This window comes from Pezoporus wallicus, unplaced genomic scaffold (genome assembly GCF_028554395.1).
Source record: "Pezoporus wallicus isolate ANWC-B61680 ecotype Strahan unplaced genomic scaffold, APGP_CSIRO_Pwel_v1 contig_6789, whole genome shotgun sequence".
Classification (NCBI taxonomy): domain Eukaryota; kingdom Metazoa; phylum Chordata; class Aves; order Psittaciformes; family Psittacidae; genus Pezoporus; species Pezoporus wallicus.
The window spans coordinates 1,399,414-1,419,092 of record NW_026637361.1 but is presented as its reverse complement, the minus strand read 5'-3'; the positions used below and the strand labels follow the sequence as shown (position 1 = coordinate 1,419,092).

Below are 19,679 nucleotides of genomic sequence, written 5' to 3'. Positions count from 1 at the left end.
CATGTTTACAAGCTGTGCGGAAGGAAACAGAATATCAGTGGGAAAAGCAAATAAAAGTAAAAAGCAGTTTGTGGCAGAACAGGTGTTACAGGTGGTTCACAGCAGGGCCTGAGACTTTAAAATGGAAGAGCTTGCCCTGATAAAACAGATGATAATCTGCTAAATGAAGTTCAGATAGTTTATTCAGGTGGGGGCATTTAACAGACAGTAGAACGTGAAACAACAAAATGGCTTCCATCTGCCTGCAGGTCATACCTGAAGTACTGCAAGGTGCCATGAATATACTTACAGCAACACAGATTTTCCCCACCTTTCCCAAAGTGTACTTCAGCTCTTAGCACTATAATATTCTTGCACTGCTTTTTAAATGTGAGAGACATTACGTGGGGTACAAAGAAACAAGTGACAGTGTGGAGGTTCCAGCATTCATTTTTGTAATTCAGGAATGATCTGTAGCTCTCCCTCATTGCAGTTTTCCGAGTTGCTCAGGCAATGTGTGGCTGCCTGAGAAAACAGCTGAGCTGAGTAGCTGAAAGGCACTGATCTATTGCTCAATCTACACTCTGCATTAGTTGAGACTTTAGATATGTCACTCCTGTTGAGCACTCCTGAAGCTGGACAGGTAACTGGCTTGTGAGGAGAAAGTGAGGGACCATGACAGCACTCACCAGTGAGAGGACTGGAGGGCAGCAGCAGCCACAGTCCACAGCTATGGAAGTGGATATTCTCTGGGGAGTAAAACCTGTCCTTAGCACGTTGGCACTTCTGTCTCTTTAAAGGGACAGGCTCTGATCCAAATCTTGTTGCACAAATTCCTCGCTGCTGTACATGTTGCTCCGCCTGGTTAAGGAAAGCCTTGGCAGCAGGTACAACTCCTTAGGGAAGAGTTTTTAACCCAAAGTCTGGCAAAAGCAGAAGGGATAGAAAGTTTTGGTTTGGCAGGAGGGGAAGGACAGAAGTTTAATGCTTAATCCTTGTGTGTATGAGTGTGTAATGTGTTGTAACAACCTTGCTCTTGGCAGGCACGAAGCCAGATTTAAACAACGTATGCTGGAACTAACGGACACGAACAACATTGCCTACTTATTTCTATCAGCTGCCAACAGATGGCTGGAGGTCAGGACGGTACGTTCAGTTTCGTCCCAGCCGTGGTTTTGAAACCTTGGAAGCAAACAAAGACTTTGCCTGATGCAGAGAAGATGATAATGAGAATTAATCTCACGATGAGATTATACACACTGTTCCTTAAAATAGATCAGGATTGTTTATGTTAAACCCATAAAGGTTTTTCAGCTGCCTTGGCCAGGAGTAAGAAAATACAAGTCTCCCTCATCTTTTGCTGTTGTGATGTCTAGCGCCTGAAGAAAGTGCAAGGACAAACATTTACATAACTTTAAATGAGGTTTGCTCTACTACTGTGCAGCATCTGCAGACCTGTTGCAGCAGGAACTACTTTTAAAGCAGAGCATGACTATTTAGTAGCTTTGTGCCGTCATTCTGCCAGGTCTGTTCTAGGCACCGCTGATTTTTCAGGTCCTGAAGTATCTCTCCAGTAACAGGTTTAATCCCACAGCTGTAATTTAAACCCCTTTTTTGCAGTGCCCTTACTGCAGCCATGAGGCCATACCCTCTGTGATTTTTCTGATCAGTATCATGAAAGATGGCAGAACTAGACTCCAACTGAAAACTAAATGAACGTAGGGCAAAACACAGCCACTGCCAGTGGGACAGGCTCCTGGGTTTTACAGGGGCTCCCTAGGGACAGCACACTTGGAACTTTTCTGATCTGCAAGCCAAGAGACGCAAGCAAAGCCACTGTGATTTATTTACCTGACACTGAAAGAGCAGTGAATAAACACAACAGTGACCTGATTCTGCTAGACACAAGTAGTAAGAGGCATGATTAATCCTCACATCAAAGCCTGTATCCTCACCTTCACGTCTTGATATGCTGGTGGAGCAACAAAGTTGTGCTCCATTTCTCATGGTGGCAAAACCTTCCCTTGTGCATGAAGCTTTCAGATTCCTACAGCATTCAAGATCAAGCTGAACTTGCTTCCAAATCAAGACAGATAAATAACAGAGCAACAGTCAGTCCTGGAATAAGCTGTGATGATGCCTGTTAATGTCTCATAGTCTTAGGCTTTCTTACATGCAGAATTAATTTGATCAAAGCTTCATCATTGCTTCATCATAGCATTAGAAATAATGAGGGCTTGCCAAGGAATAGCTCATTTAGCCCTGCCTAGTGTCACAATGGTACTAAGATCACTCAAAAGTTTGCAGGATTTAATAGCAAGAGCAAAGTCCTGTCCCAGTTGCTGACGGAGACTTGAGACCATTGTGCTTCTGTGAGTCTGCCATCTGCTCATCAACGCTTTTTACAGACAGATGAACTAGGCAGCCCTTGTTTCAAATCTCAGCAGGAAAGATTCCAGGCAGAATATTATCAGACAGGAAGAAAAAAAGAATGGATGGAAAATGCTAACCCTGTAATCCAAAGTAAATATAATGCAGGGAGCAGTGGGAATACCAGCAGTCTCATGAATCAGGCACCTTGACAACTGCATGAGATCACATGTGGCATTCACTTCAAAACTGAGATGTACATCAAGAAGATGGGTTCAAGCTCCTGCAAAGCTTGTGAGAAGTCAGATCTTTCTAATACAGCCTACACAGCAATTTCTTTAAAGCAAGTCATCAACATGCAACAGAGCTGAGATCCTTCAGGTATCTACCACGGAATCACTGTGAAACTCCAAGTGCTGTGGCAGGAGCAAGGCTTAGTAGCCCATTTGCAGCACCACAACTACACAGCTATACTGCTTTCAAAGTCCACACTGCCAACACCCACATGGTGTTTCACCACAGGCTGTGAGTGTATAGAAGGCTTAGGGATGCCTTCACCATGCACAGTGTCCCCTTGCATGATGTAGACACTGTATGTCAGTCTGCCCACTTGTGCCAATAAAACATGTTGCATGACCTGTATAAACTCTTCCAAAATTCTTCATGGACTCTGTGCAGTCACCGATACTTCTCCTTCTGGGAAGGTAAACCCACGTTTAAGAAGACGTGAAGAAGAGTAGAGGTTGAGGAATTGGTTTAGTGGTAGGAATTAGGGGTGGAAGAACTGTTATGCCATTATTATATTTTACCATTTTATGAGCTTATTAGATTTTTGGGGTGGACACAATAAGATACCCTAGCCCAAATGGATTTCTAGAATACACTGGCCTGTTTCACTTGGCTTCAGCAACTTCCTTTAGAGTGTTTCAGGTGGGGCACCAGAACCCATAACCTTTCCCAGGAAAAAAAGAACAAAACAGAATTAAGGACTAGGTATCATTACAGAAATAATCCTCAGTAAAGTGAGTCTGCTTTATGACTAATGAATCTTTCTCTCCCTCTCCTTCCAGGATTACCTTGGTGCTTGCATAGTTCTGACTGCAGCTGTCACTTCCATCACCGAAGGACCTCACTCAGGGTTTGTGGGGCTGGGTCTCCTGTATGCTCTAACGGTACGTACCAAGGCAAAGCGTAAGAGCCTTCAGACTAATGTATTCATTTTATAATATTTTCAAAACCACATATACATGGTTATCTCCCAGCTTTCTTAATCTTGAAAAAAACAATCTTGCAAATAATGGATTCAAGCCAAAGCTGAGAGAGTTCAGGGCAACTTGGACTTGCTTCAGTTTTTATGAGCCAATTAAAAAAACACAACCATTCCCAGGCCCCGTGTGCTCCCAAGCAGAGCAGGAAAATTAAAAATGCGTAAGAGGACCTGCTGTGCACCCTGTTTTGCACAACACAGTATTGGCTCCATCTGTATATAGCAAAACCTCCCTGAAAATACTCATAATCTGCATAACCTTTAACTGAAGACCAAATAAAATAATTGCTAAAGAATAAGAAATACCAGTTCTGCCTTTAGAGGGAAGCCATTCAGACATCCAGTATTGTCCATGCAACTCTGAATGGATTTGGGGATTGGCACCTTTGGGGCTGGTAGGCATGGTTCATCATGACAGGTAGCAGAGGTGGTGGGGTTAGGAATAATGAGATTTTGGTGGCACACTAGCTGATTCATTGTGACACTGCCATTAATACTGAGCAGTTTGAGCTAAGTCATGGAGAAGGAACAGTGATTTAGGGTATGAGGCTTTTAAAAGAGGCTGAGAGTGCATCATGAGCACAGATTACCATCACCATAGAAAGTAAAAATACCATTAAATTAACCATGAGAGTGGAGACAAAAGCAGGATTCAGGTAGTGGCAGAAAGAATTTTTTAAATCATGGGTGGCATGTCAAAAATATGGCTGCTTTATGGCACTGGTATGAGGGAGGGATATGGGTAGGGGGGTCTAACACTGAGGGTGGCTTTGCATGTAAATGCTGACAGCAGAAAGTTCTCAGCAGCTGCCTTAGGGTGGACTTAGATCCCCTTCGTGATGCTGTTGCAGCAGTGTGAGAACCTGACAGCAACTGAGAATTAGTCCTAGTGCTTCAACATCACTTTGAAAACATTCCTGGTAATCCTGCTTCATTAGCAGAGATCTGGAAGTGCCAGCATGTCTGCATCATCTTTGGCTTCTCTGTATTTAGTCTGTGTTTGCAAACAGATTGTTAGTGTAAATCAGCCATGTGCTGACATCTGGCATAGCAGAGAAAAAATGCTGTTGGCACCAAGTGATTACCTGTCTCTTCTGCCCCACAACAGCATTTATGAAATTTTGAATACAGTTGGATTATTACCTGTGTGCCCTCACACATGCTTTTGTGTAATTTCTCTTTGGAGGTAAGAGAGGGCTGAGGTTTGGACCTGGATGACAGCAAACTGCAGTGACATTGTGTTTACAATAGACATCCATAAGCTTATTCTCTCCCCTTGCATAAGCGCTGCCAGCTCCCTTGTACAACTACAGTGAAGGCTGAAATAATGGGTAGAGCCTTTCAGATGGCAGGATCTGTTATCAGATCTGCCAGGTCTATGATTACAGTCTGCTACTCCACAAGCAGCAGTTCTGCAGTGTTTAGCTTATCTGCAAATGTATGCATTTCTGACTCAAAGGCTGGGCACCAAATGAGCAGGTTTCTGAACAACAAAGAAAATAACATCCCCTTGACTAACTCTATCTTAAGTATAAAGCAAGCAACTAAATCTTCTAAATCAAAAATAATGTTATTGATGAAACTCAGTGAAAATTATTTACTCTATGCCTATTGCATCAATATTAGGTTTGTGGAAAAGAAGTGGGGCTAGGTAACTTGTTCATAAAAAAGTTCTTATTTGGCAGATTCAGCAATCTCCCGCAAATAAACAACAAAAATTTTCTCTGAATGTATATGTATAGGATATTTTCACTGTGTTACCTTTCTAAACCTTTGTTCAGGTACGTGAAGTATCTCAATTTTTTAAGTAAGATCAGTTTTTCTTTAGATGAGCACCTAAATACGGACTTAAGAACATTTAGGAAATTGATTTACAATTTTCAGCTTTAAATAGTCAGTCCTGACTAGAGATCAGCTTGTCTGAGCTACTGGCTATTGTTAGACAACTAATTATCAGCTATTATCTACTACAAGTAATACCTTTACTATTGATCAAATCCTTTTCATTACAAATGAGAATAAAAAGCAAGAAGGAAGTACTGCTGAGCTGATAACACTTTTTTTTCATATATTTTTCTGCTAAAAGCCCTTCACATTTTCCACAGAGAGAAATTAATTATTTAAATACGACAGAAACAGAAATGAAATGCCTATCATTTTTTTCAATCTATTTGCAAATAGTGAACTTTCTTAATCCTTAGTTGCAGTCTTTGAAAGATTAGAAAATGTAATATTTACACATAGCACTGCTAATTTTGATTATTTTTTTTTTCTGCTTGTGTGCTTAAATATGCCTTTCAGTACTGATCACTAAATGCTGAGAACAAGAGATTCCCTTAGTCAGTCACACCTTCAGATTGTCGGTACAACGTTTCCATAGTTCTCCTTCAAAAAAACTTTGTCAGATTTGTTTGTGTTGGAGGATGACTGGCTTATGTATTTGATGGTGTTGCACAGAGTCTTGAACTGTTGCAACATCAGTAAGAGACCTACAGTATTGATTCAGGTCAAAAACTTTTGCATATTTATCCAACTTTTATTTGCAAATAGATAGATGAACAGACAGAAAGCTGAGCACTGTCCTGGTTTTCATTTTATGATGCAGATAACCAACTATTTGAACTGGGTGGTGAGGAATCTGGCTGATCTGGAGGTGCAAATGGGTGCAGTAAAAAAAGTACACAGCTTCCTGAACATGGAGTCGGAGAACTACGATGGCTACTTGGGTATTGCTCTCAAATCTTTTAGGGTTTTAAGGTGGTAATGTGAAAGTGTGGTATTCTTGGTCATGCAAAATATAAACTCCTCTTTGGCCAAAATCTGTTCTTATTTACGTGTAGGAACTCCCACTGATCTGAGTGACAAGGGTAGCCAAAAAAAAGCTCTAAGATATGTAGCCCATGCTACTCAACATAAAAAAACTCTCTACCAAATTCCAGGGAGACAGAGCATGGCCCTGTAGTACAAACAGAAAATACCAGGGCACAGTTGTGGATGGGATGAACAAAACATCCATATAGCTGTTTAGAAAACAAAAATATGGATAAAAATTAGAAATGTGCCATCAGTCACATGCTTCAAAATCTCTGATCTTTGCAGCAAATGGGGACTACAGGACAGGACTGATCAGTTGTTGAGGACACCAGACCTCAACAGCTCTTCCTTGAACTGCACATTGGTGTTCATACTCCACGCTTTGATCGGTATTTTAGAAGTGCTTGAAGTGCAAGACCAAAAAGGCTTGCAGATCAGCAAACTTCCCTGGAAAGGCAAGCCCCTTAGTCTGGAGAGAAAACCTGCCCGTGTATTTGGAAATCGGGATGAAATGCTAGCTGTGATAATGTAGTATGGCCGCAACATTCTTCCTTGCACTGCCCTTCCTGTGCGGGTTACTGACCGAGGAACATGTTAACACTGCACTGACACTACATTCTTCTCCCCTCATTTGGCTTCTCCCGGTTTTGTTGCCAAGAGCCACTTTAGCATCTGCTCTGTCTTCATATGTGTTATGATCTGGAAGCTAAGTGCTAATGTGCACACCAGGCTGATCCCAGCTCACTCTTGGCAGGGAACTGCAACTCCATTTCTTGAGTGGCTTCAGGAGGGTGCCCAGAGAGAGGCAAAAAGGGGAATGTAGTAAAGAGTGTCCCTCAGATAGATTCATTTTGGTTTTACTGTAACTATTTCAGATCCCTCTCAAGTCCCCAAAGATTGGCCCCAGGAGGGGGAAATCAAGATTGAAAATTTGTGTGTTCGGTACGAAAACAACCTGAAGCCTGTTCTTAAGCATGTTAAGGCGTATATCAAACCAGGGCAAAAGGTAGGTACAGTGTGAAGCAATTGCCTATCATCCTCATTCTGGAGCAGATCCTTCTTTATTGTTTTTCCCTTTCTAAAGTGGCAGAAAAGCAAGAATAATAACTTGCAGTGACAGCTACATATATTGATGGTTTTCTCTGAAGTCCCTGGGCATGGGTCAAGAAACTTACACAGATGATATCTTATTCTTGGCTGGGCTCAATTTTCCTTCTGGCAGTTCTACTTCTTTCCAAGCCCATCTCTCCACGTAGAGTGAGTCTAGGTGGCCAGACGAGATTAGACAGATATCAGACTGGAACTGAGCAGAAAATGCAAGAATATCTCACATTTCAGTGTATAGTATCATTGGAGTCCAGGTCAAAATGCTGAAGTATAAAAAATGCTCCTGGGACAAGTCCCCATGATGCTGAGAGGCAGAAAAGTGTGCTTGCTGTGCTGTCTTGTCTTTTTTTCCCCCTGGAGTCTGTGACTGGCCATTGGGAAGGATATTTCTCCTCAATAGAAGGGCAATCCAGTCCAGTTTTCCCAAATGGACTGCAAGTCTGATTTATGGCTTCCCTCTATAAATAAGTAACATCCTCCTTTCTCTTGCAGGTTGGGATCTGTGGTCGTACTGGCAGCGGCAAGTCATCCCTGTCTTTGGCCTTCTTCAGAATGGTGGACATATTTGATGGTTAGTTTTCAATGTAGTATGTTTGACTCCTGACCTGCTCCCCGCTTTTTTCTTCAGAAAAACTGAGGAAACATTTTGCTAGTTTGGCTGTCTTGCTCAGAAGATACTTGATTAGAATGAGGCTTGTTATGTCTTATCATTCCAAGTACAAAGTGTCCTATTGTGAGTAGTGCTCAGTTCTTCCAGGAAATGTTATGCACAGGTTATACTTGTATTTTTTTTGGAACTTTTTACATATATTCTGACAATATAATATGCCATTTTGAGATAGGAGGGGAAAATGTGCAACTCTCTCTCGCCTCTAAATTTTTCTCTAATGAATAATTGCATTAACTTTTGATAGCTGTTAAAATATTAGCAGAATAGAAACTAGAACTCAACAAGTCCATTCCCTTGGTATTTATTTTTTATTTTATTGTGGTTTCCCACAGTTGCAGCAGAAAATGCCTAAACGGTTTGGAAACATTTTGCTGTGTTTTCGCTCCTGTGGCACTTCACTCTCCCAGCTAACTGGCCTGAACTTATATGCTGCAATACAAACCCTCGCAAATTATAATACACATGCATGTATACTATTATGGGAATATGGAAACCTACTGGAAAGTTATCTTTTTGTTTCAAAGATTTCCATGTTTCTAGTCTAGCTGTTTTGCATGGAATATTTGCTAGGGAAACCCCAGTAGGATGTAGGAGGATAAGTAAATCTGATGCAGCTAATACATGCTTTTGCTGTGGTTCTGTGTCTATATGTATCTATGGTAATAGGTTTCTGATTCATGACCAGGGTTCCTGGATATGTAAGTAATGCAAACAAATAGTAATTATGTTCATAGCCAGCTTGAAGTTTCCTTCTACTTTAATCTCCTTTATGTATCTTTTCGTTGTCTGTTCCTTCAGAATTCTGATTTTTCCCAATGGGAATGCCTAAATCTTTTCTAATTGACTTCCGTTTATTCTTCGTGCACTTCTTTCTCTCTCTCAGCTAGACCCTTATTTGGCCTTTATGCTCGTCCACTTCTGGGTAGAGTCCTGGCTCTAACAAAAGTTACATAGCAAGATTTGAAGTAACTTTACTAGGACCAAGATTTTATTCATGTTGTCCATTTTGGTTCCTTATGTCTCCGTTATTTCTTTAAATGTGTATGTGTTCCATTTTATTCCCCTACTCTTGCTTCTTTCTTTGTTCTTTAGTGTTTCTCTTTTCTTGCCCTCTGTTCAAACTATGTCTCATTTCTCATCTGTCTTGCTTGGATGCCCTTCATTACTTTCCCGCTTTCCCAACTCATCTCTAATTTACTTTTTCCCATAAGCCTCTTCATCCACTCTGTTCTTTTCCTCGAGCACCCTGGCTTCTATCAAAAATGCACTCCTCTATTCCCAAGGCATGACATACTAATTTTTTCCCTGATTAGTCCACCTTATGTTCTCATTTATGAAGAAAAGGAATTGTTTAAGTTTATGCAATGACTGCTACCTCATTGCTGCCCATCCCTTCCCCGTAACATGGAGGAGGTTTTTGTGTCCAGTGAAAGTCAGTGTGGCCAATAGTTCTTGGCTTTTCTTTGAAGATTTAAGGAAAAACATTCCTTCTGCCCTTCTCACCCTCTATTTTCAAAGTAGCCAACCAGTTTCTCTTGTACGTTTCCTGTATCTCCCTGGCTTTAATATCAGCAGTTGCCACACCCTGCACATCATAAATTGGATTTTCAGATGAGATCCATAGGCTCATTGACCTGAAGTGGTGACTAGAAAAGGAAAATCCTCTTACTTCACCAAGTATCCTAGCTGTTGCAGCAACTTCTTGCCAGGGAATGAAATACTTGGTTAAGGGGTGATTAATGTGACTGCTTCCAGTAATATTATGCTAGCAGAACAGTATGTGGCTAATTCACAACCAAATGCTCAGATGAAACTAAGCTGTAGGAACCAGCATGAATAGTATTAAAATGCCTTGGATTAGGACATCCTTTTTGTTTTTCTGATCTGCCTCTCATTAAAAAGTTAATGCTACCTTGTTCCTTGGGTGTTTTGGCTCCTGATGAATGGATTGCAGATACATGCATATATCATGCAAAAGAAATTGTGCACAATGTCAAATTAAATACCTTTGGCAACTGTTAAAGTCAACGGGAACAAAGAAAGGCACAGGATGTAGCTACTTATGGAAGCGGCTCTCATACTCACTTTGGCTGTAAAGCTGAGATTGATCCAAAATAAAATTTCCTTCTGGTGCTATCATTAATCACATAGCATGGAAGCCACCTATTTCCTCTAAGGGAGGAGCAGGGAAAGAAAGACAGCAAGGCAACAGTGTCACTAATAACAAGCTGCATTCCCTCTAGCTTGCATTACTACATCCACTCACCTTCCCTGTGTTTATATGGTAGTGCTGAGAGATCACAGAGACAAGCTGCCTCCTCACTGGAGTCCAGCCCAATCCAGCTGTTTTATCTTTCTGTCTCCTACTTGCAGATCACATGCTTTGTGCAATTCCCTCACATATCTTCTGCACATTGTTTTAAATAGGGAGGATAGTGATTGATGGAATAGACATCAGCAAATTGCCTCTTCATACTCTCCGTTCCCGACTGTCCATTATTCTCCAGGATCCAATATTGTTCAGTGGCTCCATCCGGTAGGTATATGCCGTAGTGGGGGAGAAGTAGCATTGCATGGCATATTTGTGATGGGCACTGTGGAACAGGAAGGGATGGAAAAGGGTAGAAACCTTTCTAGCTGCATCCAGTCATATCCAAGAGAAGTCAAGTGATACACATAATGCCAAAGTATTCCTTTGCAGAAGACCTGAATGAGCTGCAATTGCAGTAACGAGACTCCTTTTATGGTTTTCTTTGCAGCTTTAATTTGGATCCAGAATGCAAGTGCACTGATGATAGACTCTGGGAAGCTTTGGAGATTGCCCAATTGAAGAACATGGTCAAGTCGTTGCCAGGAGGCCTTGGTAAGTCTGAACCAAGTCTCTGGAAACATAGGCCAATAATGAAATTACACGTGCATGAGCATGCACACATATAAAGAGATCCAGGGATCTCACACTTTGAACCATATAGGAGTTGACAGGCACCTAATGAATATTCTGTTTCCATGCTATTCTTACTAAAAAGCTGAAGAGTAGTCTGGTTTTCCACTCACTGCAGAAAAACCCTCAGCATCTCAGCATCATAATGGTGTGACTAGTCATTAAAGAGTTAAAAAAGAGCAACTTTACCTCCATACCTTCAGGAGAATTTGGCTTTGCCAGCAGAGCTGTAGCTCTTGTCTAGAACACTGACAGAGTATTTTTCTTATCATTTTAGTTCTGGTTCATGAAGGAAACTCACATATTTCTTTCATATTGTGTGTTTCATATTACTAAGACATTATCCTGCACACTACCAGATCTGCTATTTTTGCCAACTATTTGCTTAATGATATATTGCTCCTTTCCCAAGAAGCTGTACTCACTTTTTTTGGTATCATTCCCTTCCAGTGTACAGTCAGGATTATGCTAATTGGCTTTTACTGGAAATCTGCACAGTCAGAGCTTTCATGGTACCTACTCAAAATCACTAGGTATGAAAGTATAGCATTTCAGTGGTGTTACATTCAAAGTAATTGACTTTATTACAGACGCAATGGTCACGGAAGGAGGAGAGAACTTCAGTGTAGGGCAAAGGCAGCTCTTCTGTCTGGCCCGAGCCTTTGTCCGCAAGAGCAGTATTCTTATCATGGATGAAGCCACGGCATCTATTGACATGGCCACAGTAAGTATTACAATTAGCACCACTGATGTGTGGATGTATAAGTGGCATCTTTCCTAAACGTCAGCCATGAGACCTCTTAGCAGGAAAAAAATTACAGCTTTTTTGCTTTTCTCTTGCATTTGGTTTCATCCATTGCTGTTGATGTGTTTTGGGGATTGATGCTTATGGTAAGAGGAAAAAAGACAAAATGTTATAAAAAATCTCAGCTTTCACAGGTGTGACATTTCCTTAGTAAGAATCTAGTGCGCAGATCATAGATAGTATGGAACATGATCCTCCCTCCTGTGTGCTTGAAGACACATGAATTAAAAGGATGTATAACTGAATGTTACTGGATGCTTACTGGATGTGTAAAAAGGTGAAGTAACTGAAGTAAGCCTTTTTGGTTTTTAGGAAAACATTTTGCAGAAAGTCGTGATGACTGCCTTTGCAGACCGCACAGTTGTAACAATAGCAGTGAGTATTGATGCCAGCAAATGCTTTATTTCCTCATTCTTCAGGCAGTTAATCTCGCCTTTCACCATTAAACATCACTAGATAAAATTAAAAACATCACAAAATAAAACTAGGACACAAGGTAGGAATATTTCCAGGTACTAGAACAAGTGAAGACAATCAACCTGAAATTTTGCAGTGAATGCTATCTTGGTACGAAGTGGGCCAAATCTGAAACACTGCTTCCCTGAAGAAGGACTTTACAGGGGACTTCAGCCTCTACACTGTCTCCAAGAAGATTTGAGCTCATTCTCACTAAAAAAATTGAAACAAAACCCATGGGTTAAACCTTGATTGAAAGTTGCATCGAAATCCAGATTTGAAATTTACCTCTGAAAGTCTATGAATATGTAGTGCTTACAATAGTGGCACAACTATATAAAGGGAGATAAGATTTCAAAATCTTTTTTGGTGTGGTTTCTTAAATTGGGTTATCTTTTCTGTCTTTCAGAATAAAAAGTTGGGTTTGTGATAAAGATTTTAAAAATCTGAATCAATGGGAATTTCTCAAAAATTTATATTTGTTCAACTAAGGGTTTATGACTCATTTTTTGCCTGTTTTCCTGCCATTTCTAGAGCCCAGAAGTTCCATATATGTGTGCAGGTATGCATATACATGCACACATATACAGTGGATACCATTAGGAATAGTTCCACCTTGTGACAGCAGACTTACTCAACAAGTGAATGCTTTATCCATGAGATAAATACGTGTTTCAACAGCTGTTCCATTTGCTTTGTCTGGAATCTAGTCCTGTGGTTAGAGATAAGAGCTATGCCTCCTGGTCTCTGGTTTCAAGTCTGTTTGTTAGTGACTAGTTTGTGTCAGGCAAACCACTTAACCTAGCTCACTGACAATAGGCTCTAATGTTCTTGGATGTGTAAATGCTGAAGATGCTATCGGTAAGCATAGTCTTCAGTTACATGCTTTGCATGTAAGTTTGCAGCATTGTCTTTCTGACTGGAATCTCACTTTTCATTTGCTTTGCCTTTCCAAAGTCGGTGTCTCAAGCAGAATACCACCTGTTAATATTTATGTTTCATCACAAAGTTGGCTTCATTTCCTTCCTCTCTTCATTCATGGCTGATCCTTTCTTCACCCACCCGTTTTTCTCTTCTTTTTTTCCAGCACCGCGTATCTCACATCTTGGATGCCAGTATTGTCCTAGTCCTTTCCGAGGGCTTTCTAGTTGAATGTGACACTGCCTCAAACCTACTCCTCAAAGAGGATGGCCTGTTCACCACTTTGGTGAAGACTCACAAGTAGACTTTCTCAGTCCACACTGTTCACGAGACTTCAGGCTCTTTGGTATTTTTAACTCTTTAGTTTCCTTTCACTCCTTTCACTCTGCTTCCTTTCTACTGCACAGCTTCAGAGATGACAGTGCAAGAAGGTGTTTATTGTGTGGTTCCTAGGTTTGTTTAATTTCGAGACTATTTATGCTAATCATATTTCAGTAAAGCTTAGACATGCAGCTAGCATTGAATTTATCACGTCAAAGGAATCCACCCCCGGACCAATCCCTGACTTTTAGTCTGTATAGTGAAATATCCCACTTTAAGAGTTCACCCTGTCTATAGTTGACTGGCTGTATTCATATGGCACTGAAATCAAAACTCAGGCTCATTACATTCCTGTTGCCTACAGGGTTTAACTATTGCCTGTAGCACACTCAAATTTAATCTCAGAGGGAGCTAGTTCATTTACAGATGGAGACAGCGCAGGAGTGCCATAAGATAGATGCACAGACACCAAGGACTGAAGTAGGACACTAAGCCTCCTGACAGTGCAGGCATACGCAAGATACTTATCGCCCATATCTCCTAAAGGGGAAGATGTATTTCAGTCATGCTGTAGGATTTATTCCAACAGCTGTGCTGTCCAGGATGGCAATTAGTGGACCAAAAGTGAAGTATTTGCAGGCTTGGTGGCAGAGGCGGTAAAGTAAGTGGAGATCTCTTCAGATTAAAGTTGTATAGTACAGAGACTGTAAGCAAGGATAGCCTGTCACTAACCTAGTGTGCCTTGGATTAGGCCCATTAATTAACTGCATTGAGAATTATCATAATGACAACTTCTGTATGCTTTTCTGTATGGCAGCATCGGGTTCACACCATCCTAACTGCAGACCTGGTCATCGTCATGAAGCGAGGGAACATTTTAGAATATGATACACCTGAGAACCTACTTTCTCAAGAAGATGGCATCTTTGCTTCATTTGTCCGGGCTGACATGTGAAGAATTGCATGATGCATCTTAATAGCTTATTTTCAAACAAATGAAATGCAAATATTTTTTATTCAATGTAACATCACTTTTATCTTTTATTTTTTAGAGATTTTTTCTTCACGTTTCCATCTTCCAAAATAATAAAACCTATTGCAATACATGTATGCCTCAAAGCAATAAAAATGTCACTTCTTTCAAAAGCTATTAAACTACACACACATGCACACACATGCACACACAGAATTTTTTATTTCCTGGGAATGTGACATTTCCTTAGACTTTTTAGTGACTTTATTTTCTTTTACAGAAAGCAAAAAAATGCACTGCTGTTATGAACTGCATATGTTATGCTGGAACTGGCAATCAAATTGTGCAGTTTGTCAAGGAAACAAGAGATCCGCACGAGCATTCTGTCCCCAGAGGGGCAAAATGTAAAAAAATCAAATCCAAACCCATAACACTTGGGGCAATCTGCTGCATTCCAAAGGCATAACCTTTGCTCTTCAAATTGTTGTGGAGGAGCATTGAAAGAGTGAAAGGAATTCCATCAGAAATAAGGAAACTCCTCCTGTCCTTCAGTTCAGCTAGCACACGATATTTGTCACAGTACTATTTTCAGTGCAGCGATGTATTATCCCTACAGTCAATTCCTAAATCCGTATTTGTTCTGCAGACTTTCTTCCATCAAAGATGCAAATCATACTATAACTATGCATGCTTTGGTAGGCCTATAGAGGAATTTTGTACAGTATCTTAAGGCTTTGTATTCAAATCAGTATGAATTTATAAACTTTGTATTACCCAATCTTTTAAAAATGTCCCTACAATTTTCTACATAATATGGCATATAATTAGCCAACCACTAATTGTTTTGTATGGTTTTAGTCCTTCACATTATTTTTTATCCTGGGACAATCTTTCTTCTCCTTTACACGTTTCTGGCATCTCTAAATCAGATCTAGTCCAAAAAGGTATGATTTTCAAATTATTGCTATATCTTTAAGAATTCAGGTGAATCTAGATATGTATTTAAATCATACAGCTTTGAAAAGCTTGCATGTACCTGACTAATGCATATGGCTAGATCTTGAACCATGACAACTGCACAATGGAAAGTAAACCTCCAGAAGGAGTTTCACAGACATAATTCCAACTGCACAGCTTGAGACATCAGCTTCACTAGCACTCAACGTGAATCTTACTCATTTGTTGTTGTAAGATATAGGAAGATCATAAGGTGCACTTAAGCCTATTTCTATTGTAATTAAAAGAACAAAAGGCAGACTACTTGGCACAAAAAAAAAATGCTATAAATTTTGGAGAAGTTGTAGGATTTAGGATTCAATTTAGCCTGGTCATGTAAAAATAGTAAAATGGTTTGCCTTCTTTTGTTTATATATTTTTTTCCCACCTTAACTATTGGAAATAAAAGCAGTGTGATGCAACTAAACAAAAAAAAAACCTCAGTCTTGAACATTGTATGAAGGAGAGTACTTCTGTGATTTCCCTGGCTACTGCTGTGAAATGTGTTTTTTCTGGATTAATTCCCTTTGTCAACCTTTGTCATACAAAGAAAATAAAAAAATAAAGCAGGTGTTTCCAGTGGAAGTATATGTTGTTATACAGATTTCAAAACCAAAATGCCAGAATCATTCTTAATTTCATTGTCTTCAGCAAAAAGCTAACTGGATTCATTGCTGTCAAACTCAGTCAGTATGAAGTACAAGTAACTTTGCTTGTCTGTGTATCTTTGATGATGATGCAATCCTGATTGATTTTAAGTGGTGACAACTAGTTCACTGAGATCCAGTACTTAAGAGGGATCAATAATTAGTAGCTCTTTCCACCTGCATTTGTTACAGAGCCATTGCAGGCATAAGAATCACCTTCTTTGCTCATCCAACCCTCCTACCTATAGAACTTCACACTGCTGTTTGAGCAGTTGGAAAAGAATATACAATATGACATGAGAAAAACCTACCAGCTTGCTTCATTCATTTTGATGGAGGTGTGCAGTGTTGGCCCTAGTGCAACATTAACAATCATCAAAATATTTGATGATTGTTGTAATATATCCCACAGCTGCCTAGAAGGTTTAAAAGCACTATTTCATTCTTGAAGCAATGAATCCTATTGAACACAGACAAATCCCAAGAGAAATAGCAAACATCAACCAACTGCTATAGACATACCAGATCTCCTCACATTATAGCCACTGTGCATATGTTGTGCACATGATACGTCCCAAGGGCTTACGCTGAACTTTGCTTTTTTGTGTTTTCCTGTAACGGAGAGGGTGTTCCCAACAGTTGCACAGCTGTTTCGTTACTAAGAAGTGTGCAGGACTGATGAAGACTTTGAAATAAATTTCATTTCATGTAAAGGTCTTAAATATGTGCCCTTTAGGAGCAGTTCCCTTAAGCTGTGGTGCATATGGTAAAGGAGATTTTCTTTCTTTGACTTATTACACTGACTCTTCTGCTAGTCAGCCCTTTCTCTTTCCATCTCCTTATATCATACCCTCTTTGAGGCTCCTGCTTGTATTGAGGCTCCTGCTTGTATTGCTGAATGCTCCTTATTCTGCCTGTAGCCTCCCATTCCTTCCTGATTTACCTCCATACCCTCTGCTCCGTTTCCTCTCTGACACAGATCTGCACTCACTCTCCTTCCACCCTGCCTTTCTCTAGCTTTCTATCATAGCACCCCTCCTTTTCAGGGAGACACTTATTGTAGTGTCATCATGTTATGGCATTTGTTCTTTTTCCCAAGCATTAAACTAAGCAAGCTTTCATTATTGCTGTTTTATGCTCCAGAACTATTAAGGTCTTCTGTTTACAAGGGAGCTATGAATGCAAATATTGACCATGGATATATTTCTTTTAACTATGGATTGAGGAAAATCATCTCTGTGAGAGATCCTAAAAATCATCCAGTTCCAACCTCCCTACCATGGGCAAGGGCACCTTCCTCTAACTCAGATTTCTCAAAGCACCATCCAGCCTGGCCTTGAAAACTTCCAGGGATGGTGCAGCCACAGCTGCTCTGGGCAACCTGTGCCAGTGCCTCAGCACCCCCACAGCAAAGAATTTTTTCCTAATATCTAATCTAAATCTACCCTCTTTCAGTTTAAAACTACTACCCCTTGTCCTATCACTATGCTACCTCATAAGGAGTCCCTCCCCATCTTTCCTGTACGCCCCCTTTAAACACTGAAACTTCTTGTGCAGCTGCTTGTGGAGCCACAACAGTATTTCTCAACATCTGATTTGCAACCAGTGGGTTATCTTTCCCACTCCCTGAGCTGGGTCCAGTGCCTGGCAGAAAGGAGACTGCTCCCTTCCTATACATGGCCTTTCATCAGACTCATGACATCTATCTACTTATTACTGCTTCTTCTAAACTGCTAATATCCCACACAACCTTTGTGTTTATTACTGAGCCAAAACTTAATTGTGCTGGGAAACACACTGTAGGGATTTTAAGCACTTTTTGAAACAGGTCTTCGAGCCTCTGTGGTGAAGCAGCACTGTTGACAGGTAGCAAGAGGAAGCTTTTCCTCCTCAAGATCCACGACTTAAATCAGAAAACTCTCCATTTATTCACATTGCTGGGGTTCTACATCAGCACAGTGGATGCTGGAATTCATGTAAGGTGAATTATTTTGATGAATTTTTCCAGGCAATTGCAGGATTATAAGAATCTCCTTAAGAATATCTTTGCCTGAACCACTTGTGTTCTGCTAATTATTATTTATGCTTCAGGGATTTGGGGAGCATGACAATTATTTGGACTTAATATTTCAAACAATACACTTACCAAATAGGAAAGTTGCAAGAGCTGAGCTTGTTCCTGAGGTTTTGCAACTTCAAAATTGTTTTAGATTAATATTATATGTTACTTCAAAGAGTCCCTTGTAACTAACTTCAGACTCCCTTTGCTGTGATACGAAGACCTCTTAAAACCACCTGGATGTTTTCTATTTGATATACAGTATGTTATCTGTATGTGTGTATGCTTATACACACAAACACATATGTAATCTTTTCTTTAAAGAAGCATGTGGTACAAGTACGGTTCATTTCCTTTGTATTCAGAAGAAAGGTTTCTAAAGAACCTTTTGTATGTATTTCTCTATGTCAGGCAGAGATCCACATCACATCAGCCAAAGGGATGATTCTCCCTCTGGAGGTGCTTGTCTTTCACCCAAGTATGCAGAAGGAGTCCAGGCAATGAGCTTGAACTAGATGTCTGCTTTTTTGATTGCTAGCTTTACAGCCTCAGGGAGTCCCTGACAGGTATAGATAGACAATCAGTGTGTGATTTTTAGCCATGTATTAACCAAAGGGGATGGACTAATCCACAGGCATTTCCTGCAAGGCAGGAAACTTCCCCATAGGAGTTTGGGATAGCTCTGATAAGCCAGGGGCATAAGCAAGGCAAAGTCTGCAGGGAGAAATCACTGTTTTGTTAAACAAATTGATATGCAAAATTGGTATCTCATGGGTTCATAGATTCCAATTTCCTTGCAGACCTGAAAAAGCTCTTTATTTGCAAAGGTGTGTCTGCTTTTCCCAACTGAATCATTCTGCTGAAAGAATATTTTATCAAAATCTTCTCAAGCACTTGAATGAGCCCCTTTTAGGTTAGTGTAAACTAGAAGAATACTTCTGCTGTAAATTAATACACCTCCACTAAATTCAATTAGTACCAACATGAATATGCCCTAAAGGATTTATTATATGTAAAACATATTTCTTCAAACTTCTTATGCAAAAAATTAATTTTGCTATTGGCTTTAGTACTTCCTTATGACAATGTAATGTGTGGGGTTTGTTCATCAAGAAGTTTGGGGGGAGGGAGGCTCTCTGTGGCTGTCGTTATGTGAAACAATACTCCTTTTTGACTCTGTAACTGTTGTACTCCGTAAGTAATGGGGGGGAGGTCAGTTGTATTGTTGCACAGGATTGTGAGAGAGAAAAGGAGGCTGGGTGGCTCGAAGTGGTGTCTTGTTGCAACGCTTGAGGGGAGGGGGCTGCGGCGGTGAGGAGGCTGCCAGTGGACGCTTCTCAGAGCTTCTCGAAA

At 40.4% G+C, this 19,679-nt stretch overlaps 1 protein-coding gene across 8 annotated transcripts in view; it reads left to right on the top strand.

Moving 5' to 3' along the window:
* ABCC9 (ATP binding cassette subfamily C member 9) overlaps positions 1-16,190 on the top strand; it is a 75,550-nt gene extending 59,360 nt beyond the window's left edge. For 5 of the 8 annotated variants that reach the window (XM_057405190.1, XM_057405188.1, XM_057405187.1 and 2 more), the window contains 10 exons: positions 1,023-1,125; positions 3,420-3,521; positions 6,222-6,342; positions 7,306-7,436; positions 8,030-8,108; positions 10,635-10,743; positions 10,967-11,070; positions 11,739-11,872; positions 12,266-12,328; positions 14,469-16,190. In XM_057405190.1, coding sequence (XP_057261173.1) covers positions 1,023-1,125; positions 3,420-3,521; positions 6,222-6,342; positions 7,306-7,436; positions 8,030-8,108; positions 10,635-10,743; positions 10,967-11,070; positions 11,739-11,872; positions 12,266-12,328; positions 14,469-14,606 — 1,084 coding nt within the window. In that variant the 3' untranslated portion in view covers positions 14,607-16,190. Of the gene's footprint in view, positions 1-1,022; positions 1,126-3,419; positions 3,522-6,221; positions 6,343-7,305; positions 7,437-8,029; positions 8,109-10,634; positions 10,744-10,966; positions 11,071-11,738; positions 11,873-12,265; positions 12,329-13,496; positions 13,677-14,468 lie in introns of all 8 variants that reach the window. The other 3 variants (XM_057405191.1, XM_057405189.1, XM_057405186.1) reach the window with 1 other exon arrangement.
* Positions 16,191-19,679: the final 3,489 nt, after the last annotated feature.